This window comes from Oryctolagus cuniculus, chromosome 16 (assembly GCF_051225735.1).
Source record: "Oryctolagus cuniculus isolate XC-2025 breed Fujian yellow rabbit chromosome 16, ASM5122573v1, whole genome shotgun sequence".
NCBI classification, from domain to species: Eukaryota; Metazoa; Chordata; class Mammalia; order Lagomorpha; family Leporidae; genus Oryctolagus; species Oryctolagus cuniculus.
The window spans coordinates 20,988,680-21,013,305 of record NC_142882.1 but is presented as its reverse complement, the minus strand read 5'-3'; the positions used below and the strand labels follow the sequence as shown (position 1 = coordinate 21,013,305).

Sequence of the window (24,626 nt, the reverse complement as noted above, 5' to 3'; positions counted from 1 at the left end):
TATATAGGAGTGAGGGTTCGAGTCCAGGCCGATCCACGTCTGATCTCATTTCCTGCTAATGCAACTGGAAAGGTAAGAGATACTGGTCCAAAGACTTGGGTTCCTCACACCTCTGTGGGAGACCTGGCTAGAGACCTGGGAACAGGGCTTTAGCCATGATCAGCTTGGCTCTTAAGGCCATTTGGAGAGTGAACCAGTGGATGGAAGACACTGGTCTCTCTCTCGCTCTCTCTCTCTCTCACTCATTCCACTTTTCAAATAAATTAATAAATCTTTAAGGAAAGAAGAAAGAAAAGAAACCTCAGCTAGGCTTAGGTGACCTTTCTAGATCATGCACTCTATCTCTCTCCAAAAGATACCACAACCAGTCCCACGGTGACCCGAGCCTTCACAGTGCCATTTTAATGGTTTTCAAGGTGGTGGCAGCAGTAGCAACAAGGGGAAAAGGGGGGAGTCTGACTCTTCCCCAGGGCAGAGAGTTCAGGCTTGTAAAGGGGCATCCCTGGGGGTCCAGGCATCTTCTTTCCACTGGACCGAGGCCACAAAGGTGCGGATCTCCATGGGCTGCAGCGTGATGGTGGCCAGGTCCAGAGGGGGCACCTTGGGGGTGGGGACAGGGCCTGGGAACGGATGTGTGGAGCCAGGAGTGAGGGTAGTAACTTCCTCAACCACTGCACACCCTCCCCTGAGCTGACCACACTGTGCACCTCCAGATGTGTCCCCAGAGCTCACTCCTGGACCTTCAAGTACTTCCGCCTGGGCCGATACACCACACAAATCCTCACCAATGCCTGGCTGTCACCCTCACACCCTCAAAGCAACCCCAGAACTGGACACCCATGGAGAGCCTGGGATCTCTGCTCCTGAGAACGAATGCTCAAGCCCTCGTGACCTACTGCTCATGTGCTGAACCCACTTTGGACCCTGAAGCCCCGAGCCTGGATCTGCCCAGGGTCCTCAGGTTCTATACTGGATCCTGGCCCACATTCCCATGCCTCATACACTGTGCCCAGCTGCCAACCCCAGGTAGGAGCCCACCCCTCCCATGCGAGGTGCCCACCGGTGTCTGGTGTCCACTTGAGCCTGGAGGCGCTGGCCCGGGGCTGGTTGGCTGCCAGCGTGGTCTCCTGCAGGTGGGTGATGGTGAAGGTGGAGAACAGGTTCTGTGGGAACCGTGGTCGGGACCTGATCAGTGGGGGCCAAGGTGGCTTCCCCACCCCCCACTTCGTCTCTCACTCGCGTCCATTTCCTGTTTTTCTCCCACCTTCTCCTAACCTGCAAATTCAAGGTCACGGGGGAGCTCAAGTTGCAGCCTGAGTCCTCCCCCCTGGCGAACTGGTGCTCCAAGCGCAGCAGCAATTTGTCTGGGCCCCAGCGGGCCAGGGTGAGCAGGTGCACGGAGGGCGGGAGCTCCCGGCGCAGCCCTGAGAACTGCGGGGAGACGGAGGTGGGGCTGAGTCAGAGTGGGGGGGGGGGCTTGGGGAAAAGGGGCGGGGCCCTCCAGGACTGACCAGTAATCCCCACTTGGGGGTTGGTCCCAGCTGTGGGGGTCCAAGTCCAGAAATGGCCAAACTGATCTGATCAGAGTGCTGATGGAGCTAGGGCAGGGCTGAAGGACCTGAGATGCGGTGCCCCAGGGGAGGGGAGGACAGGGCAGATGAGAATTGAGACCCAGCAGAACCAAAGCTTGGAAGCTTTGAAGAGACTGGAGCTGGGGCTGTGCCCCGCCCACAGGAGCTGGGTAAGGACTTGGCAGGTCCTGGGCAGGCGCCACCTCAGGAGCTGACCTAGCGTATGGACTCCTGAGGGTGATGAAGATGGGTTCCAGGTGAGCCAAGGACAACCTGATCCTAGGCCAGGTCTCCCACTCTGCCATGCTGCATGCTACCTGTGTGCGCCGAGCATGTCCGGGGTGCTGGGGGGTGCCGCCACCCGGGGCCAGCACCACCTGCGGGGACAGGGCCTCTTTCTCTGCCAGCAGCCGGTGCCCTGCGGCCACCTTGCCCACTGCGTCCAGCAGCACGAGGTGGCGCCCTCGCACCCATGACCCCGAGCCCTCCTCCAGCAGCGGCTCCCCGAGTCCACGGTTATCATCCAGCAGCAGCCTGCGGTGCACCTGGGAGGGGATGGGGAGCCAGGAGGGGGTGAAGGGGCAGCTGGTGTCCTTGTCCTGTGTCCCGCAGGGAACCAGCCAGGGACCTGGGGGAGGACTCTACCTTGGCTGTGGCTCCCCCTACCACCACTCACCATGAGCTCCAGGGAGCCGTCCTGCAGGCTGCTGCCTCCCTGTGAGCGATCCGTCAGCACCGTCAGCTGCTTCTTCCCGTCCTGGGGGGCGGGGTGAGTGTGAGGGTGGGGTGGGGAGCCAGTCCCAGCCCCAAGCACCTGGGAGATGCCGCCAGTGAGGGGCACTCCCCATTCTGTACCCGGGGAGGCGCGGGGTGAGGGAGGGTACCGTGATGTAAATTCGAGTGTTGACTGGATAGTAGTTCCCCGCCACTGGCTCTGTCTGGTTCAAGTTCCAGGTGGGCCGATAATTCCTCCTGGGGGATGGAGGTCACCTGGTCAGGCTGGGGGACCGGCTCCCCCACTCTGCTCTCTCCCTTCTTCCTGTCCCTCCCACATTCACACCATCAGCCAGCGCCCCCGCCCCTGGGCCCCACCCATCACCACTGCCCCGCGGGTGCCCTGCGTCCCCATCACCTCCTCTTCAGGATCTCCCGGCCATTGCTGTCCGTGTAGAAGTAGCCCTTGGTGTCCAGCGGTGTGTCGAAACGACTGATCACTTCCTTCCCCCACTTGTCACTGTACCCAATGGGACAGCAAGCTCGTGAGCCTCATCTGAACTCACTCTGGGGGCGGTGTTGGGGGCAGTGGCTAAGACGCCAGTTGGGACGCCACCACCCGTATCACAGTGCCTGGGCCTGAGTCCCAGCTGTGCTCCTGCTTCCTGCTTCCTGCCTCTGTTGATGCAGACCCCGAGAGACAGCAGTGACAGTGACAGCCCTGCCACCAACATGGGGGACCAGGTTGAGCTACCAGCTCTGTAGTGAATTTGGGGAGTGAACACGAGGATGGGCAGAATCAGTCTCTCTGTATGAACCAGTGGATGAGACATCTACGACTCTCTCCATCTCTCTTTGTTGCAAGTAATTAAACTTTACTCTCACTCCCAGCCCCAGTCCCAGTCCCAGTCTAAGCACTCACTCCTCAGGGATGGGCCCCACCGTCCACTCCAGCTCCAGGTGGCACTGTCCGCGGTACAGGCGAACCACCTGGGAACACCAGGCTGAGAAGTTCTGGTGCACCTCCTGCACCAAGGGCGTCTGAGGACACACAGGGCAGAGGGCGGGGCTCAGCCCAGCCTTGGGCAGAGGGGAGGCGTGCAAATGCCCCCTGCTGTGAACCCTCCAGAAGCTTCCATCAGGACAATCCCTCTACCAGCACAGGAATCCCATCCATCACCCCTCCTGCATGGATGTGAAGTCCACACGTCCCACTCAGTCCCTGACACAGAAGTCTTGAGTGGGGCCCGTGTGCTTGCTGCCACCACTGCCCCATCTGCCCTCCCTACAGCAGAGTTCTAGCAGGGTGTGTGGGTCCTGGTTGTGGGCTCTGCTGATAATGGGGCTCAGCCTGCCCCATGGAACGTCGTCAGTGTGGGGTAAAACATGTCGCTTGCCCCTTTCCTCCTCCTGCAGGTTCAATGGCAGGGGTCGTGGCTGGAGGCTGAGCAGCCATGTTGGACCATGGGGAAGCTGTGTGTTGATGAAGGTGGTGTAACGAGATAGAAGGGGCCTGGGTGACTGTGGAACCACCCCTCCTTCCCCAGATGGACCAGCCTGACTTCCTGTTGGACAGCAATGATCATCTGTCTTGACTTGGGCACAGTTGACGTGGCTAATCTGTTACAACGGGCAAAGCTGTCTGCTAACCCAGTGACCTGAGCAGGAAGACGAGCACTTCAAGATTAACACCATCACACATCAGGCTCCTGAGCGAGCACGAACGTACGTCTCGCCATCGTCTTTCGTTCTCCCACACTAAGAGAAGCTAAGTGAGAAGCCTGGGAAAACACCCATCCCAGTAGACCCCTACCCTACAGGAGACTCAAGTCTCCAGCCTCCATGTCAACTGCTCTTTGCATAGAACTCGGTGCCCTCCGCAAGTAGCTAGAGTTGGCTCTCCCCACTCATAGGCCATGTGGGAACACCCCAGCCAGGGTTCCTAATGCTAAGTGTCATCCTGACACCACAGCAGGCACAAACGCCTTCCATGTGCTTCCCCAGGACACAGAGCAGCCCGGAACATCAGCCCTTGGGGGGACCCCCCAGTATTCCCCTTAGGTCTTAGCCTCTTACCTGGAGGAGGTGGGAATCCTCTCCTCTCTGCACTTCCCACCCGGCATGCCTGACACTCTCCCAGCTCCCACCCGACCCCCGTCCCCACTCCCCACTCATAATTCCTGGCCCCATACCTTCAGCAGGTGGATCTGAGCTGAGCTGTTCACGGGCAGCTGCATTCCATCAGGACTAAGGATGTAGGCTTCAGAGAGCTGATGGTCTTGTATGTGAGGTGTACTGGTGTCATACCTGCCGTCAGGGCAGCCGAGAGTCAGGAAAGGGGCGCCAGCTTTCTGCACCCCCTCTCTGGCCTCCTGAGCCCCCTCACCAGAAAAATGACTGGCTCACGGGCAGCACGAGTTGCTTCTCCAGGTCTTCAATCTGCATCAAGAAACCCGTCTTGGGGTTGAATGTAGCCTGGATATACTGGGCGGAAAATAGTGGCACCACGTGAATGACCATGGCTTCAGCCAATGGCAGCTCTGTTCTTCCCGGAGCTCAGCACAACACCCTACAGTCTCCCCTCACTCTCTCTCTCCTCGCACTTGATCCCATTAGAGACTCCTACCAGCTCTACCTCGTCACCCCCATGGCCCTGCAGCACTCACATGGTTAACCCCATCCAGGTCCCACACTTTGATGTTCATGTCCCACACTCTGTCCCCTACAACTGAGGGCACCGGGGACATCCCAATTTGTCTGCTTCAGACCAAAGCCGATGCATGCAGCTGACACGGGGACCATGATGCCAGCTCCCACAGAAATATTTTCATTTCTGTCAGAATCAAAAGAAAACCTCAAGACAACACTACCAAATGTATTCAAGGAAGCTTTCTTGGGTAGCATTTATCTTTATGCCACACTCTCATAAAGTAATATTTCTAACTTTTGTATGGAAATGGGGTCCCATAATCCTTTGTTTTTCAAAGCCCATGATACTGTTCGTGCAGCCATGCCCTGCCCCTGGCTCCTTCACAGTAAAGCCATGCTCATCCAGATCCTCCCAGCCTGGGCTGTTCCCTTCTCACTGTGGGTCGACCACAGCAGGACCCTTCTGCGTCCTTGAATAACAAGTGGCTCTCTTTGCCTGTCTGGATTCCTCTGCTATCAAACAGCCAAAGGGCCCCCTCTCTCGGGTCTCACTTCACCTCCCACCTACTCTGGAAGGCATTCTAGGCCACACCCTCCCCCTAAAATTGCCAACCTCCTGGGCACACACCTGCCTAGCATGTCACAGTGTTGGGTGATAGCATTGGGCTCCTTGCCAACCACATGGAAGAACGGAATTAAGTCCCAGCTCCCAGCTTCAGCCAGGTTCCAGGCAGTGTGGGTATTTGGAAGAGTGAATTAGGAGATGGAATCTCTGTCTTTCTCTCTCTCCCTCCTTCCCTTCCTCTCTCTGCCCTTCCTCTCAAACACCTGAAGAGGTTCACTTTTTAAGAACATTTATTTATTTTATTATTTGAAAGGCAGAGTTAGAGAGACAGAGGCAGAGAGAGAGAGAGAGAGAGAGAGAGAGAGAGAGAGAGAGAGAAAGGTCTTCCAACCACTGGTTCACTTCCCACAATAGTCAAATCCCCTACAATGGCTGGAGGTATGCTGATATGAAGCCAAGAGCCAGGAGCTTCTTCTGGGTCTCCCACGCAGGTGCAGGGGCCCAAGGACTTGGGCCATCTACTACTGTTTTCCCAGGCCATAGCAGAGACCTGAATTGGAAGTGGAGCAGCCAGGATGCAAACTGGCGCCCATATGGGATGCCGGCACTGCAGGTAGCAGCTGTGCCAGCTAAGCCACAATGTTGGCTCCTGAATATGTTAATTTTAAAACACCCATATGCGGGAACAGCCCTGTGGTACAGTAGATAAAGCCATCATCTGTGGCACTGACATCACACATGGGGGCCAGTTTAATTCCTGGCTTACTTACTTATTTACTTACTTAATATTTATGAGAGTTACAGACAGTAAAAGGAAGAGACAGAGAGAGGTCTTGCGTCTGCTAGTTCACTCCCCAAATGTTCGCAATAGTCGGAGCTGTGCCAATCTGAAGCCAGGAGCCAGGAGTTTCTTCTGGGTCTCCCATGCAGGTGCAGGGGCCCAAGGACTTGGGCCATCTTCTACTGCTTTACTGGGCCATAGCAGAGACCTGAATTGGAAGTGGAGCAGCCAGGACTCGAACTGGTGCCCATATGGGATGCTGGCACAGCAGGTGGAGGATTAACCTACTGCGCTCCTGGCTGCTCCACTTCTAATCCAGCTCCATGCTAATGTGTCTGGGAAAGCAGTGGAAGATGGCTCAAGTCCTTGGGCCCCCAAGCCCAGCTGGGAGAATAGGAAGAAGCTCCTGGATCCTGGCTTCAAATTGGCCCAGATCCAGCCATGGCAGCCATCTGGGAGTGACCCAGCAGATGTAATCTCTGCCTCTCTCAGTCTCCACTGTCTCTCTCTCTAACTCTGCCTTCGAAATAAATAAATAAATACATATTAAAACACACATTTTTTGAAATATCTGTCTTGTGTCCCACAATGTCACACCGCATCCTCCCAGGACACCTAGGAGAGGACACTGAGGCTCACATGAAGGTCATTCACTCAAGGTCACACCATCAGGGCAGTGAGGTGATGGCAGACCACAAACCCAGGCACCGCCAACCCAGAGCCTGCACAGCTCAGGGCAAAGTGTCAAAATGGAGACTCGCCTTGTTTCTGATGATGACACCCGGTCTGGGCTTCTGGGGGATGCACCGGGGGAAGTGGCCCTGGCGTTTCTGCTGAGACACCACTGCTACGGAGTAGATGCTGAAGCCCAGGGCCGGCACCGAGGCGGAGAACAGCAGCTCTGGCCTGGGCTTCTGTCCCTCTGGTTGGGGAAGCAGCAGCACCTCGGGGAAGGGAGGGGGGAAGCTGAGCCAAGAGGCTGTGGGTGCGCACAGAACGCATCACACTCAGTACAGCAGGAGCAAACTCAAGGAGGGGAGGGAGTCCTGGGAGGGAGGAGAGAGACGGGGGAGGCAATGGAGGGAGGGAGGACTGCAGGGGAGGAGGAGGATCAAGGGGGGAGGCCGTCTGGGAGCAGGGGCTCTCCAGAAACACGGAGGAAATGTCCTGGGGGATTAAAGGGGACCACTCGGGTGGGAGAGATGCTCGGAGGGGGCTGATGCTAAGGGCCAGAGCGGGCAGAGATCTGCAGGGACAGGAGGGGACCACGAGGGGGAGGGGCGTGCCCATGGGTGTCCTCGGGTGACAGTCCCTGAAGGGGCTCACATCGCTGGGCACCGCATGGCCACTGGGGTCCGTCACAAGAAAAGCGCCTGCACTGACCGGCAGCCGCACCATGCGGTCCACCTTCCGGGCCAGGGGGTTGTAAATGGCGACCTGGAACTGGGGGAGGGGGACAGGCAGGGCGGGGGTCGCAGCATGCATTCTCTAAACCTTGGGTGGTGACATCCCTGGTGACCCCGGTGTGGTCACCAACCTCCTCCTTGGTCTCTGTCCTGCCCTGGCGTAGCAGATCCTCAGGATATCTCACCCCAGAAGGGTGGAACGTACAAATTACCTAACCCGCCCTGCAAGAGCCATCAGCTGCAGCACTGGCTCCTCTTCTGTGCGCCCCACCACCTCTCGGGGTACCTCCCCCTGGGCCCCGCCCCCGGCACCTGCCTCCCGCCCCGCCCCCACCCGGCTCACGCGCGCCGACGTCTGGCTGAGCGGGCAGACGCTGATGTTGAGCTCCGGGCAGATGGAGAAAGCCTCCTGGGAGCCGCTGAGCCGCGCCAGGGCGTTGCTCAGGAGAACCTGGGGGGCAGCGCCACTGGGCGGATTCGCTCTAAAGGCCCACCCGGGTCTCCTTTCACTCTGGCAGTACAGCACCCCCATATCGCATTCCCGGCCCTGTCTCCCAGGTGGTGACACCCACCCACCTTTCTGTGTTAATTTGTTTGTTCTATGTTAATTTTCTATGTTAATTTGCAGACGCCCTTGCCCCACCCCTTTATCTCATTGCATTCACTCCCAGCCCCAGCAGAGCTCACTGCCCATCCGCACTGCGCCCACGCCCTAGCCTTCGCCTTGTTCCCGCCTCTCCCCGCACCCTCCAGTCTGAGGCCTGGCCCCTTCACGTCTCCACTCCCTCCTCTCCAAGGCCCCACCCCTCCCACCTTGCAGGGCCTCCAGCCTGCAGCAAGCTGGCGAGCATAGTCTTCTACCACCTGCTGGCTGGAGGTGCCACTGACCGCTTGGTGGTTCTGAAGCACCGCCATGGCTTTATCTGCCGACCCCAAGAAGACAAAAAGGCCCCGTATGGGAGGAAATCTTAAGGAGGTTAATAGGGGGCTTGAGGGGCCAGCCCAGGGCTGGGTCCCACCTGCAGCCCCTCTCCCGTCCCCACCCCCGCGCCGGGCGACCCCTACCTAGGGGAGCGCTGTCTCCCGACCCATAGGGCCCCACGTTGGCCGCCGGGCCCGCCAGCGCCTCCAGCTGCTTGCACACCTGGGGAGCAGTGCACAAGTTCAGGCTCCTGGTCTAAGGGGCCTCCTGGCTGCCCCCTCCCGCCGGCGCCGCCCACCTGCAGGAAGTTGTAGCTGACGCGCTCATAACGCTTGAGGGCCGGCCGGCTGGAGAAGTAGCCGGTCCAGAACTGGTGGGGGCCATCGGCGTACGGGAAGAAGTCGTCCTCCTTCAGCGACCTGCGCGGGCAGAGAGGGCGGGGTCACGAGGCGCGGGGCGTGCCAACCCCTCGGCCTCCCAGGGCCCCCAAATACCAGGTGAGGTTGGCCTTGTTCAGCTCCCAGAGGTAACAGGCGGGGGTGGAGTAGAGCACGTGGACGCGGCTCCCCTTTGCCTGCTGCTGGGGGGAGGGGAGTGGGTGAGCCCTCGGGGACAGTGCTGTGTCCCCGGGACCCACAGCTGCGCACATCCGGTCGGCTCCGGTGCTAAGTCAATGGTGCACCTTCTGAGTGCACCATTGCTCAGGTGTGAAAATGATTTTGGTCAAATCCAAACATTAGCATCCTTGGCAGGATTCTTGGATGATGCAAGAATTTTATTAAACCTTTTCAATAATTCAAATTTTACTATGAGAATTGTTCATGGGAGAACAAAATGTAACCTTATGAGGCAGGAATATCATTGTCAGCCTTGTCAAGTTGTTTCTAAAAGCCAGTTTTGTTCACCCTTAACTTAGGGAGGTGAGCGAACAAGAAGGTGATATGCATGAGGAACAAAGATGTTCTGCAGTGCTGTGTCCCCAGTATACACAGTAGGCACTCAACAAACATTTCAGTGAACCAAGAGCTGTGCATCCAAATGTCTACACATATCCATTCATACATGCCTACAGTTGGCCTTCACTATCCATAGGAGATTGGTTTCTGGTTGCCCACAAGATACAGAAAGCCACAGATCACAAGTCTCTTATGTCTACTGCATAGTATTTACATAGAGCCTATGCAATCCTTCCATAGATACATTATGTTTCCTTAAAAGATGTATGTATGATGGGGGTGGGGGGAGAGAGAGAGAGAGAAATGTCCATTTGCTGGTTCACTCCCCCAAGTGGCCTCAGTGGCTGGGGCTGGCACAGGCTGAAGTCAGGATCCTGGAACTTATCCACCCATGGAAAGCACCCATGGCTGCATTAGCAAGCAGTTGGAAAGAAAGTTGCAGCAGCCAGGACTCCATCAAGGGATCATATGGGATGCGGGTGTTCATATGGGGCAGCTTAACCTGCTGTGCACAATGGTGGCCTCTTCCTTTATACTTTAAATCATCTCTAGATTATGTAGAATAATAAGTGTGATGTAGGTGTTCAAAACAGCTGATAAAAAGTATCGTTTAGGGGGACATTATAAGAGGAAATGTCTAAGACAGTCATCCTAGATAACAGTGAAGACGAGAATAGTGATGTCTACATCCCATGTCAGTGCCATGGTTCAAATCCCATCCACATTGCCAATTCCAGCTTTCTGCTAAAGCACACCCTGGGAGGTAGCAGGTGATGGCTCAAATGATTGGGTCCTTGGGAGACCTGGATTGACTTTCCAGCTCCTGGCGTCACCCTGGTTCAGGGCAGCACAATGCAGGCATTTTGGGAGTGAGCCAGCAGATGGGAGAGGCCTCTGTCTCTCTACCTTTCATACAAATAAAATAAGATGGACTGTCTGCTATTCAAATAGTAAATAAATTTTCAAAAATAAATGTTTAATAAGGAAAACATTGGTACATGTTCAACACAGACACAATATGTTCTTTAAGATTGATGTAAGACATTGTGCCAAAGACAGCAAGCGACCAACAGTCTTCCATCCATTGGTCCACTCCCAAAATGGTCACAGTGGCTTGGCTAGGGCAGGGCAAACCCAGGAGCCAGTATCTGCCTGGGTCTCCCATGTGTGTGACAGAGGGTCAAGCACGTGGGCCATCTTTTACTGCCTTCCCAGGCACATTATCAGGCAACCGGATCAGAAGTGCAGCACCCAGGACTCAAACCTGGGCTCTGATGTGCGACGCCAGCTATAGAGGTGGGAGCTAGCCCATAGCATCACAACACCAGCCCTGTGATTTTTTTTAACACCTTGACACACAGTGGATTGATTCCTTGGAAGTGTGTGGACTCCCCTGATGCCACAGGCCAACGGTACAGTCACACACACACACACACACACACTGTGTTCATGGCTAATCACTCTGTTCTTTGATACACTCAGGAGTGCACACACAATTCAGAAACAGAGAGGCCGCCCCAGCCCTCGTGGAATTCACAGCCCAGGAGAGGGGAGGCAACTCAGACCCTGAGTGCTTCAGAACATTGTGCTGAACCAGGCGAGCTGCCACTCACCACCACGGGACATCCCACACCGGAGTGCCTACTTAAAGTCCCCGTAACTCCACACGTGTGACCCAGGCTCCTGCGGATGCTCCTGGCAGGCAGCAGATGGTGTCCCAAGGGCTTGGGTTCCTGCCACCCACAGGGGGAGGCTCCAATTGAGTTCCCAGCTCCCAGCATCAGCCTGGGCCACCATTGTAGATGTTTGGGGGGTGAAATAGTAGTTGAAAGAGCGCTCTGTGTCTACATATCCCTACATGCCTTTCCAATGAAAATAAAAATAAATATAAACATGTCAAGTAAAACTAGAAGGGGGGAGGTACAGAATGCAAAAGATGTGATTACAAAATCAGGCTCTGAGAGGTGCTACATGGCCGGTTTTGAAGACAAAGGAAGGGGTCATGGCCAAGGAACACAAGCAGTGAAAAGACAAAGACGCAGGTTCTCTCCCAAAGCCTCCGGAAGGCACCCAGCCCTGTCCACACTTCCGTGCCAGCCCAGTGCAATCCATGCTCAACTGCTGACCTACAGAACTGAGAGACCATGGATTTCTGCTGTTTTGAGCAGCTCAGTTTATGGTCATTTGTTACTAAGACAGCATCTGTAGCTGTGCCAATGACCCAGGTCCCTGCATCCAAGTTCACACTGGGACAGGAGCACTGCAGGGCTGGGACACTGACCTGTGCGTTGACCAGCCGGATGAGCTTGTCGAGGTTCTTGAACCACATGTCTGCGTTCTCATAATAGAAGTCACCACCCATGGTCATCACGGTGTGCTTGGTGCGGTAGGACCGGTGCTGCAGGGCAAAGGCAGTGCTCAGGTCCCTTTGTCCTGGCCACCGCTGTGTCTATTTATGTCTTTGTATACAACAAGGATGCTTCAACATATCATGGTAAATAGAACTGAAAAGTAAAAATTATTTTGGTGCCAAATGTACAGAAATCATGTCTAATGTTTCCAAAATACATATTTTCATGAGCTTTTTTGAAGACCCCTCATGTGTGGTCAGGAATGTCAATGTGGGGTGTGCACTTGGTGCAGGAGTTCAGAGACTCCCTTGGGATGACACATCCCATATTGGAGTGCCTGGGTTCAGATCTCAGCTCTACTCCTGATTCCAGGTATCTGGCATATACATCCCAGGAGGCAGGAGTTGATGGTGCAGGCACTTGCATGCCTTTCACCTACAAAGCAGATAGGCACGCAATTCTGCACTCCTTTCTTCAGCCTGGCCTGACCTAGTTGTTTCAAGCATTTGGGGAGGAAACCAACAAGTGGAAGATCGATTGATCTCTCTCTCTCTTCTCTCTCCTTCTCTCCCTCCTGTCTCTATCTCTCAAGCATTCAGCCTCACATAACCGAATAAAAAGTATATAAATCATTTTTCAAGAATGCTTTCAATGAAAACTAAATTGATTTTGACTCTAAAAAATTTGAAATCCATACAGTGTTTTTTTCAATATGCATCTCTAGGAACCTATAGAGGACCCCTTATGGTGCATGATGGCACACAGACACACGAAGAGCCACACAGACACACGAAGAGCCACAGGCTGGTGAGCGGTTCTCCTGGGAGTGCCACATGGATGAGGACACTGGTTCCCATGGCTACGCTGTCCCTGCACCTGCATGGGTCAATGAGGAATGCATGCAAATCTACTGTGGGACATGGAGACCGTGACTGGAACAGTACATTCCCCCAAGGGCTATGAGAAGGCTTTAGGCATCGAATGGGCCATAGAGGAGGCTGTTTCTCATGTGCACCTCAGTCCCACAGGCTATGAACACCCAGTTACCTGGGTAGTGGCCAAGTTGAGGAAGTAATCAACCAGTTCCTTGGAGTTGTGCTCAGGGCTGTTGGGGTTGTCCACCACAGGCTTGTCATCGCATAGCCTATCCCAGCACAGATACCTCGGGGGGTCGTAAACATTGGGGAGCACACCTGTGGGCCACATCAGTCTCAAGAGAATAGCCCAGCTCCCCAGACATGCCCTAAGATCAAAGCTAGCCATACCTCCCCCAAGGAGGGCTTCAGAAGTTGTAGGATCCAAAGCAAAAGGAAAATTCTAGGCTCTTGTTCACAAACATTAAGAATTTGAAGACGCAGACAGCAGAGCACTAAATCAAGACCAAGGAGGCCTGTGGAGCTTGGGGCCAATAAGTCTAAGGCCAGTGTGATCGTGGGGCCCTGGGTGACTGATCAGGTCACCCCACAGCCTCACCAGTGAAGAGGTCGGCGGTCGGGGGCTGCAGGCTGGCACTGGCCCGCCACACCAGCTCCAGCTCCCGCTTTGTCTTCCGCAGCTCTTTGTCTTGGTAATCCACACGTCCCAAGAAGATGCCATCAAAGCCCATCTAGGGGTGTAGCAGGATGGGGCACTAGGAATTAGTACCCAGTCCTCCACCATCAAGCTCCCTTTGGCTTGGGAGAGGCAGGCAGAACACGGGTAGTAATCGAGTTTCTTTAAAAGCTTTGGGAAGAGTCAGAGCATACCACATGACCTTGGGGAGGAGATGGGCCAAACTCAGAATCTATCTCCACCTGCCCAGAAATGTCAAGGTCAAGAGGAAACTGACCCATGTGTAATCTGGGGGTGTTAATGCCAGAAACAACCAATGAAGGTGGGTTTAAAGCACCCTAGGGCACCACCTGCCACTCAGCTTGGGAAGGAGCCAGGATCCTAGCAAGTGGAGTGGGGCCAGAGCACTGAGAAGAGAAAGGAGAGAGAGCAGAGTCCATAAAAGGGGTTCACTCTTGGAGCCAGACCTGGCAGGGGTCACAACTGGCCAAGGGCTGGTCAGTGGCGAGGGAGGAGTCAGAGCGAGTGAAAGGGTGCATCCAGAGAGGACCACGCAGCACCTGCGCAAAGAGCGAAGCCTGTTCCCGAGAGTGCCCAAAGGGGTCGATGTGCCAGGCCACACGGGGGCGCCCGTCGTCGCCGAACGTGTCCTGCAGGAAGCGCAGCCCCAGCGTCATCTGGTCCACGATGGCGCCATAGTGGGTGGCCGCCTCGTCGTTCATCACCCAGCCACCGTTGGCAAACTCCAGGCGCCCTGCGCGGGAAGGGGCAGGGGCGGGGTCAAGGGCAGAAGCCAGGCCAGGGAGAGTGGTGCTGGGATGAGAGGAGAAAAGCGTTCACTCCCCGTCTCAGAAGCCAGGGTTACAGGAGGAAGCTGAGCCGGGCTTCCATTTCCCGTCCTTGGGGCAGGCTCACCCTGGCGCACCAGCTCCCGCACGGCTTGCTGGGTTGCGTTCGTCTGCTGGTGCCACCAACGGGAGAAGAAGGCCATCTCCACGTAGACGAACCTGCGGCTGGGCTCTGCCCGAAGGGCGGAAATGACCGAGTCCAGGATGTTCTTCACGGCTCCGTGGTGTAGCTCATTCCGAACTGTGGACACAGGGGTTGGGCACTCAGGGACCAGGAGAGCCAGGGGGACCCTCCTCCACACAGGAGCCCAGGCCAGGCATTGCCCCCACCCTGCTGTCCAGGGCTCAGAAAGGATTCGAGGCCAACGACGGGTGTCTGGAGCCACGCCCACCGAGTACTTACCCCCATAGTAGTACTGGTCCACTGTCTTGACCCAGCCCACGTCATCATGTGTGTGGGGCAGCAGGTGAACGTTCAGCATGTCTGGCTGCACCGTGGGGCATGTCTGCACGGGGACCCCCCACACATACACACACCCGTGTCAGTACCCCAGGGCAAAGAGGTGGAGTGGGGGAGGGCCCGGCTCAGGGGACTGCATGATGGACATTGTGGCGCAGTGGTGGGGCCCCGTCCTGAGCCTGACTGTGTGCAGAGGAGGCCAGGCCCTCCCAGGCAGGACACATGCATCGTGGTGCTCAGCACAGCTCCCACCACGCACAGCCCCCAGCGCGGCTCTCCCTCTCGCCCTGGGAAAATCATCAGAGCCCTGGCTGAGGTGCATTCAGCCCCACACACAGCTGACCTGCGGGCATCCTGGGGCACACAGAGGGCAGTGACCTGGGCAAGGGGGCCTCAGGGAGTGGAGGAGCCAGGGTGGACTTCACAGAGGCGGCGTTCACAGCCCCGGTTCTCTCTGAGCACCCTCCCCCCCAACACATATACACCACATCTCCCATTCCCACACAGTCCTCCAATCACAGGCTAGGACATACAAAGGCCAGCAGTTTGTAGACACAGGGGGGACAGAGACCACCCCACCCCTTCATGAATGCCAGCCTGCACTCAGACTCCACTGTGCGGTCAGCAGCCATTCAGAGGTCCACACCCGCGGCCCCTCCTCTCCCTGGCCGGCTTTCGATTCATCCCAGGGATTCGCTCACCTGGTATCCTGCAGCGTGTGTGCTGTGCGCTGCCCTGAACAGCAGAAAGAGCAAAGACAGAGGCGGGACTGGTATCCACCAGGCTCGCCCCACGTCCTCGCAGCCCCCAGTGTGGGTTCCCGAAGCCTCTGCAATGGCAGTCATGACTCCAGTGCTCCTGACCCTGCACAGCCACCACCGGGACTGCAGGAGGGTTCCTGGCCCCACCCCCAGAACCAGACCTGGCCAATCAGCACCAGGGGGGTGGGACTCAAGTCTGGCCAGCAGCCACAAGGCGTGTGGCTGTAGTGCTGCATCAGCCTGGCTTCCTTGGACGCAGTGGACCATGGTCCTGGGATGGCCCAGGGGCGCCTTCAGCCTCTCACCACCCCTCTGGGGGCCTGGGAACGACTCTATGCCCTTGAGAGAGGAGGTCTCAGCTCTCCCTGTGGATGCCCGATGTTCCAAGTGGGTATGGCTGGATCCTAGCAGGTCTCATCGACCATCAGGGAGGGACTTCAGAGGGACCGAGCTGGGCTCGGAGCAGGGTCAATGAGGACATGGGGATCAGGCCACTGGGACAACAAAGTGTCCTGGTGGCTTCCAGGTCCCACCAGTCCAGCCAGGTCCTCATCTCTCTACTAAGAAAACCAAAGCCCAGACTCCTTAGTGGTTGAAAATCGGTATCTCTCTCCCTCCAACCCTCTCTCATCTTACAAGTAAATAATTTAAAAACATGTTTTAGAGGGATGCTTCTGTGGACAGTTCCCAGGCTGCACTGTGACTGGGTGACACCGCCCTTCTTGGATTTCACGTCTGACCCAGGCCAGACCCTGGCTCCCTCAGTGGTCACGGAAACCTCAGGATGCCCTCTCACACTGGGACCCTCTGGGAGTCTCCGTGTCCAGCTCCCATCAATGCTTCCTTTGCAAGGGTCCTGAATACATTCCCAGGAGTCACCAGCAGGTGGAGCCAATCCCAGGACTCATGCAGAGCCTTAGCCAGGCCCCAGTAGCCACTCTGAGTCTCTGACCAGCCCGAGCCTGTCACAGGGAGGCCTCAAAGGCACTCATGGTGATGGATTCAGGGGTCAGACCCAATAGTAGGAGATCAAAGGATGACCCAGGGCAGCACTATGGGTCATCTTGGCTTCCCTAGGCCAGTGCCCGCCTGTGGGACCACAGCAGCTACATTTTCCATAGGTTCATGTACAACCACGTCCAATGAGCACTCCTGCACACTCAGAAATCTGGACAACTTGGGTCGCACCATCTATGATGGTGAGCTTTATCTTGTTTGTGATCAGATCGTCATTACTAACCAAGAACACCTCTAACAAGTCCAGGATGTCCACTCTCACCTCCATCAGCCACAAAGGGCCTGGCCGAGGGTGTGTTGATGGAGGGGATGTCACTCCCTTTCTACTCTGAACCTCAGCTTAAATCACAGCATCTCCTTGGTGACAGACACCAGAACACGCCAGAAGTGTACATTACGCCAACCTCTGGGCCTCTGCCTCCTGGGAAGCCCACAGCTGTCTGAGGCCTCCTCACCGGCACCTGCCATGGGTTCAACCTCCTGCTCCAGGACCTCCCCCGACTCCTCCCCCAAGGCCAGCTCAGGAAGGGTCTGGGTTCCCTCAGCCCAAGTCCAGCACAGGCCCTCCTTTGGCAGCTGCTTAAGACGGCTCTACCAGGGCCTGCGAGCAGGGAGAAACAAAGCCAGAGGTGGGAAAAGGAGAGATGGGTGGGGCTGGGTGCTGCAGACACAAGGTCTGGTATGAGCATTGGCTAGGAAGGGACCTCCCTGCAAAAGGCTCGGCTGGGCGGGGGGAAGAGCCTTATGGTGCAGGGGATAAAGCTGCTGTTTTCTAGGCTGGTGGCTTGAGTCCTCGATGATCCACTTCCGGTCGTGCTCACTGCTAATGCACCTAGGAGAATAACACAGGATGGCCCAAGTGCCTGGGATCCTGCACACACCATCGCAAACCTGCATGGAATTCCATTTTCCCCTACTCAAGTAGATTTGTTCTAGGGATTGCATTATGAATTATAAGTGGCTTAGCGGCAATAGTAGTAAGGAAAGCAAGAAAGAAGAATCAGAAGTAGATTATACACTATAATATCTCAGAAAGCAATGGAAACACAGAAGGATGTGGGAAAGGTAAGTATATCTCAGGCAATGTTGTGTATGGATTGTGAGTTCTGTGTCTTTTATACACAAAATCTGTCAAACATCCAAATTCATAGTAGAGTATGTTAGCAAGACTCACACAAATATTGTGCAAGGTAATGACTACGTGGAAGGATTTGTTCCACTGCTTCCTGTGGAAGATGTCCAGTGGCTGGTCTCAGGAAATCAGCTCCAGCACTCAAGTGTTCTACTTCCATACAGTCATTCCAGAGGAAGGTTTCCATCAGGCACAAAGTATAATTGTTAATTATCCTACAATCATGTGAGATCGTGACACTGATATTTTGTTTACAGTTTCTGTCTGGACAGAAGCTGTAATTATTACCCATTAAGATCAGCATGACATATATCAGGATCAATATCGATATCAGAGTTGTGGGTACAGAAAGTAATACCTGAAGGGGCTCAGAGTCTACAAAGGAAAGAGGAAAGGACAGAAAGGGAACAAGCCAATCTGACACAGAAGCTCTGGCTACGTTGCCCTCGATGTACATATTACTTACCATGGTAGGTAGATTCTTCTCTATAAATCTGTTCAGTAGTACTAGGATGATAGCTGGCTATTCAGTCTGGCTCTGTTACTATTGCTTTTTTACATTTCCCACTTGTAATATTGTTGTGAAGGTTTAAACCAGGCTAATATTGCCATATTTTAGTGAGGCACTTGTTTCTTTTTGCTTAAGAGATTGAGATGTTTGTTCTATAACCCTAGGTTGCAAAATTGCCATCTTGTGAAGTGCATTGTTTGCCACAGATAAGAAAGCCATCACCCAGGCTTTCTTAGGAGAGCCACCCAAGTATCCTGGCACTGCACAACACTGTGTGTTCCACCAAGCACACCGAGCACGCCAAGTGCACTAAGTCGTCTTGAGCTCATGCTATGTTTCCAAAAGTATAAAACTTGCTCCAACTTAGGTTTAAGTGATCGTTAAACTTAGGTTTAAGTGGATCTGACTGGTGGAGTATTTTTAGGTTGTAATCTTCTAGCACTAAAAGTAAATCTTGTAGTGCCTTGTAGATCTTCAGCTAATGTAAGTGTCTAAATGTAAAAGCAAATGTGGGCCGGCGCGGCTCAATAGGCTAATCCTCCACCTAGTGGCGCCGGCACACCGGGTTCTAGTCCCGGTCGGGACACCGGATTCTTTCCCGGTTGCCCCTCTTCCAGGCCAGCTCTCTGCTGTGGCCCGGGAAGGCAGTGGAGGATGGCCCAAGTGCTTGGGCCCTGCACCCCATGGGAGACCAGGAGAAGCACCTGGCTCCTGGCTTTGGGTCAGCGTGGTGCGCCGATCACAGCGCACCAGCCGTGGTGGCCATTGGAGGGTGAACCAACAGCAAAAGGAAGACCTTTCTCTCTGTCTCTCTCTCTCACTGTCCACTCTGCCTGTCAAAAAAAAAAAAAAAAAAGCAAATGTGTTCTCTCTGGTAAGACAGAAGAGAAGTGTTCTTTAAGGGTAGGGTACACAGCTAGTTATAAAAATCATAACTAATAACATAACACTTTTAGGGAAAAGAAAAATAAAATTAGTCAGGGATGGTTCATTTTGGCTAACTGCGCTTTCCTATGCCTATTAACAGTCCAATAAATGTGCCCGTGTCCATCTCCTAAGAACCCCTGGGAAGACAGATTACTTGTGTGATCTTTTGCTATCCCCTTATAAGGTAATTTAGGGATTCTAGTGGTATTTGGAGAATTGTCAATATTTGGTGCAGGGTTTAAATAGCTATGAGGTGATTGTTTATGGAATCTTTCTCTTTGATTTAAGTTAAACAGGCTAAGTCTAAAGCTTGCTGCAGACGAGGCTGTATATCTATCAACTGCAGTTCTCCTTTTACTCATTTAATCCTTCAATAAAACCTGATGAAGTTGGATTATAGGTCAAATGAAAATTCCATTGGATACCCAAAAGATCAATTATATATTGAATTCTTTTAGCAGTTCAGTGTGACTCTTGGACACTTACAACAATTTCTGGTGATCCATGATGGCTACACCAAGGTTAAATGGCTTTTCACATGCTTGATGCAGCTGTATCTTTAGAGCACACAGTCATTCCTATCCCTGAATAGATATCCACATGGGACAGTCATATTTTTTATAAGTTCCTAGGGCCAATAAAATCAATCTGACACATCAAATTAAATCTGGCAGATGTGTCAGGTTTCTAAGTAGCATGTGTTTCTCCAAATCTAAATTTATCTGTAAAATGTTCACATTTATCACAAGATCTCAACAGTATTCTCTGCCATAAAACCAGAACATTTTCTGAGTCTGCTTTTGAAAGCATTCATAATGGCTGTGTACACCTGCACATCCTGTGAGATGATGCACTTCCACCACAACTTTATCAGTTAATTCATAGGAATCTAACATTTTCTTCATATGTAATTTTGGAATGAGTCCAACTTTACCTGTATAAACATTATAGTCTTTACATGTAGAAGACAGGGGCCGGTGCTGTGGCACAGCAGGTTAACACCCTGGCATGAAGCACCAGCATCCCATAATGGTGCCGGTTCAAGACCCGGCTGCTCCACTTCCAATCCAGCTCTCTGCTATGGCCTGGGAAAGCAGCAGAAGATGGCCCAAGTGCTTGGGACCCTCCCTCTCCCTCTCTCTCTGCCTCTCTTCTCTCTGTGTAATGCTTTCAAATAAAAATAAAATATATCTTTAAAAATAAATGAATGTAGAAGACAGTTTCCCTTTTTTGGTCTGTCTATAACTGATGGAACAATGTATGACTTAACCTGAATTAATCTGTTTGCCCACTTATTGTAATCTCCTCTGGAGTACTGCCATTTTGGTGTGTTAAGACATGGGTAACATAAACTCTTATAAGACCTCTCAGCAAGTCTAGGTCTAGCCAGTAATCTCTGGACCAAATATCTTTACCATTCATTTTATAATCTGTCTTTCTCCATTTTCATGGCCTAATTACACTGGCATCTGCCAATCCCCATGCATCAGTAAATAATCCAACTGTCTTTCATTTTTTTTTACAGAATGTCTTACTGCCAACACTGCAGCTATCAGTTCTGCGTATTGTGCTGATTCAGTCTTACCCACTCTCTCAGGATGACAGACTGATGTCCTTACAGAGAGTGCTGTCCATTCCGTAGCACCTATAGCAATTGTGGCTGATCCGTCTGAAAACCAACAATTCTGCAAGAGTAGAGACCAGGCTGAGCCCCATTTCCTTTTAGGGGTATGGATTTGCTCCTCCCTCGGAATGTTTTTCAGCAAGCCTCTGCTTATGGGTTTCCTCTGTGAGGAACCCAGGTTGTCCCTGATGGCCATATCCCTTCTGAGATATACCACTCACAGGTCAACAACCGTTGGTCCATCAAGATCCCCACCACTTCTTCTAGTGTTATTGTGGTCCAACGTAGAAGAGGCACAGCAGTTTTGACAGCTATTTTAGTGTTACCAGTAAGAGATTCTGGTAATTATCAATGCATCATATATATATATGACATATATCATATATATATGACATATATATACATATATACATATATATGACATATATATGATATATATGTATATCATATATACACATATATATGTATATATACATATATATATATATATATATATCATGTTCCTTTCTCAAAGTTTGTGTCTTTAACAGAAGAATATGGGAATTTTTTGGTCCAAAAACCACAAGGCTTAAATAATCTGTCACTCTGTTTCTTAGTCATAGTGTAATGCCCATGTGACAGTATCACCCGATAGTACCAGGTCTAGTCTCAAATCATCTCCCTTAGCCAGATAATTTAATTTTTGAAAAGTTATTACAGAATCCTTTAGTTGCTCGAAAGCAGTCTGTTGCTCCTTAGTCCATGCATTATTATATCATCTGTAGATGAAATGATGGTTGATCTATATTTTAAATCATCCATGAGAACCCAATATTAAATGAGCCACAACATGAGTGTTTACATTTAAATAACTTTGGGGCAGTCTGTTAAAATGGAATTGCACACATTCCCATGTAAATGTGATGTATTCTTTGTTTAAAGGCATGGCAAAGAATATAACTGACATTTCAATCATTGTGAAAAATTTACTACTACTACTAGTTGTTTTATTAATAACTTCTTCCACCTCTGGCAAGGCTCCAGGCAGTTTTGGGCTGACTTGATTTAAACTTCTATTGTCCACTTGGCTTGATAATTGGCCTTACTGGATGATTATGTAGGTGACTCCTCCCTTTTTCAATTATGCCGTCTTTTTGTAACTCAAATATTTTTAAGTTATTTTCTGTGTCCTCCCTGCAAGGGACTTTGTTGAGTAAATGTAAACTTTAGTGGCTGTGGGCAGTTTTGCAGGAGTTATTTTGATTGATGCTAGTCTTTTCTTACATTAACTTCCTTTAACATTTATAATGGAATCAACTCCTTGAACAATATTGGAATTATGTCCATCTTCAGAATATTTTCTACTTACTCAGAGGTAAACACTGTATATCATATTAGATGACTATTATAGTTTAAAATTTATGTTGGGGCCGGCGCTGTGGCACAACAGGTTAACGTCCTGGCCTGAAGTGCCGGCATCCCATATGGGCGCCAGTTCTAGTCTCAGCTGCTCCTCTTCCAATCCAGCTCTCTGCTATGGCCTGGGAAAGCAGTAGAAGATGGCCCAAGACCTTGGGCCCCTGCACCCACATGGGAGACCTGGAAGAAGCTCATGGCTCCTGGCTTCAGATTGGAGCAGCTCCAACTGTTGAGGCCATCTGGGGAGTGAACCATAGGACGGAAGACCTCTGTCTCTGCCTCTCCTCTCTCTGTGTAACTCTGACTTTCAAATAAATAAATAAATCTTTAAAAAAATTATATGTTAGTTTCATATGCTGGGATAGACTTGCTACATTTATTTTGTTTATGTTATCATTGCATGTCTTATTATCTATTTTCCTAAGTAAGCTGATTTGAGACCTGTTATTAAAAATTATGATACTTGATGTGCATTTTCCACATCACATAGAATCTTACGTATGGCCTAACATCTGATATTTTATACACAAGCGCTCTCTGAGTTTTCCTGTATGTAGTATTAACACCTGTTTCTCCCAGAGGTCTTCCTGAACATCACTTTTGCTTTTAAGAAAAAAATTTGAGTTCATTTTCTAACGTTGTGCTTCAATTTATCTCTCCTATACACTGGGTGCATGCATCAGTTATTGTTACAGTAAGTTTCCCTGAAAGGCACCTCTCTTACTGATATCCATAGCTCTTTTTTTTTTTTTTTTGACAGGCAGAGTGGACAGAGAGAGAGACAGAGAGAGAGAAAGGTCTTCCTTTTTACCGTTGGTTCACCCTCCAATGGCCGCCACAGCCGGCACGCTGTGGCCTGCGCACCGCGCTGATCCGATGGCAGGAGCCAGGTACTTATCCTGGTCTCCCGTGGGGTGCAGGGCCCAAGCACCTGGGCCATCCTCCACTGCGCTCCTGGGCCATAGCAGAGAGCTGGCCAGGAAGAGGGGCAACCGGGACAGAATCCGGCGCCCCGACCGGGACTAGAACCCGGTGTGCCGGTGCCGCAAGGCAGAGGATTAGCCTAGTGAGCTGCAGCACCAGCATCCATAGCTCTTATATTCTGTCTCCAACCAGGTCTAAAGCCTGTATTTCTAGCTCTATTCCTCTGCATCTTTGCTCTGGGTGTAAAAGTAGATCTGCCCACTGGGGTGCTTTTAGGTTGTAATTTTCTAGCATGAAAAGTAAATCTTGGAGCTGCCATCATAGCATAATTGGGTAAGCCACAGCCTACAATGCTGGCATCCCATAGAGGTGCTGGTTCAAGTCCCAGCTGCTCCACTTCCAATGCAGCTCCTTGATGACGTGCTTGGGGAAGCAGCAAAACCCAAGTTCTTGGCCCCGTGCACCCACATGGGAGACACAGATGAATTTCTTGGCTCCTGGCTTTGGCCTGGCCCAGCTCTGACCATTGCAGCCATTTGGGAATGAACCAGTGAATGGACAATCTCTTTCCTGCCCTCTTCTCCGTGACTCTATCTTTCAAATAAAATAAAAATTAATCTTTTTTAAAAAGAAAATCTTTTAGTGCCTTGTAGATCTCTAGCTAATATATATATATATATTATTTTTGGGGGTGCATTTCTCCAAAGAAGAGACACAGGTGGTCAATAAGTACATAAAAGATGCTCAGTATCACTAGTCAATAATAAACAGCAAATGAAAACCACAATGAGATACTCAGCAAGATGGCTATTTTATTATCAAATAAAAAAGGTAATAACAAGTGTTGGTGAAGAAGTGGGAAAAACATCAAATGGTGGTGAGAACATCAAATGGTGGGGCTAGAGATATCATTACAGTTATATCCTCCATGGTGTTGGCTTGAGTTCTGGAGGTTCATATATGACATTTTAAACTGTGGTGGCACTCCCCTTAATATAACCTTTTTAATACCATTATTTGCTGCTAGTGCATAGGTTTGTTTATCTCAGGGTTGTCCTCATATATCAAAGCTAATACTGCTATCTAGTATGATGTTCTTATACTTCCTGGTTACTGCCCCATATAGCAGAATCTCCTAAAGCAGTTAGCTCTATAATGGGATGTGTTTTCCCCCAAGCATTAGCTGTCCAGGCCCACAAGAAAAGTTCGCTATTTGGATGCTGAGTGGTTATCTGCATTAAACATGAATTAAGCACCCGTGGTACAGTTACAGCACTTTCTTGCCTATTTAATGTCCTAATAACATATAGTAGCATTTGCTCCTAAATCACATATCTTTAAATAACCAATAAGCATCTTTCTATGTCCTTTGGCAAAAGTCAGTTCACCTCATTTCTAGTTCTTCTCTAGTAAGCTCTCTTCCTTCATCTACTCTCTGTGGGGCTCCTCCTCCATGGTGGTAACCTATCCTACACTTCCTGGTTGTAACTGACTTTGCTGCATGGAATGTCTCAGTGTCCCAACTTTCCTCTGGCTTACAGTCTCTCCCTTTATATTC

At 51.8% G+C, this 24,626-nt stretch overlaps 1 protein-coding gene across 1 annotated transcript; it reads right to left on the bottom strand.

Annotated features, from left to right (window-relative positions):
• Nucleotides 1-364: 364 nt before the first annotated feature.
• Nucleotides 365-14,550, bottom strand: LOC100350701 (lysosomal alpha-mannosidase). The gene is made up of 22 exons (XM_089316516.1): nt 14,382-14,550; nt 14,027-14,220; nt 13,389-13,521; nt 12,963-13,108; nt 11,846-11,962; nt 9,103-9,185; nt 8,907-9,027; nt 8,752-8,830; nt 8,500-8,609; nt 8,030-8,137; nt 7,607-7,723; nt 7,042-7,224; nt 4,672-4,769; nt 4,478-4,592; nt 3,208-3,326; nt 2,704-2,805; nt 2,456-2,543; nt 2,248-2,328; nt 1,889-2,116; nt 1,276-1,431; nt 1,061-1,163; nt 365-620 (listed from the first exon to the last, which is right to left on the bottom strand). The coding sequence occupies exons 1-22, from the start codon at nt 14,455-14,457 to the stop codon at nt 481-483; spliced, it is 2,697 nt and encodes an 898-aa protein (XP_089172642.1). The 5' UTR covers nt 14,458-14,550; the 3' UTR covers nt 365-480.
• Between the last annotated feature and the right edge of the window lie 10,076 nt (nt 14,551-24,626).

Excerpts from the sequence above, each read along its gene's own strand:
- LOC100350701 (XM_089316516.1), bottom strand. The coding sequence starts at position 14,457 with ATGGCCTTCTTCTCCCGTTGGTGGCACCAGCAGACGAACGCAACCCAG. Across the intron at positions 11,963-12,962 it reads TCAACTTGGCCACTACCCAG|CACCGGTCCTACCGCACCAA; the intron begins GTAACTGGGTGT and ends TTTGCCCTGCAG. Across the intron at positions 2,544-2,703 it reads CGGGAGATCCTGAAGAGGAG|GAGGAATTATCGGCCCACCT; the intron begins GTGATGGGGACG and ends TCCATCCCCCAG.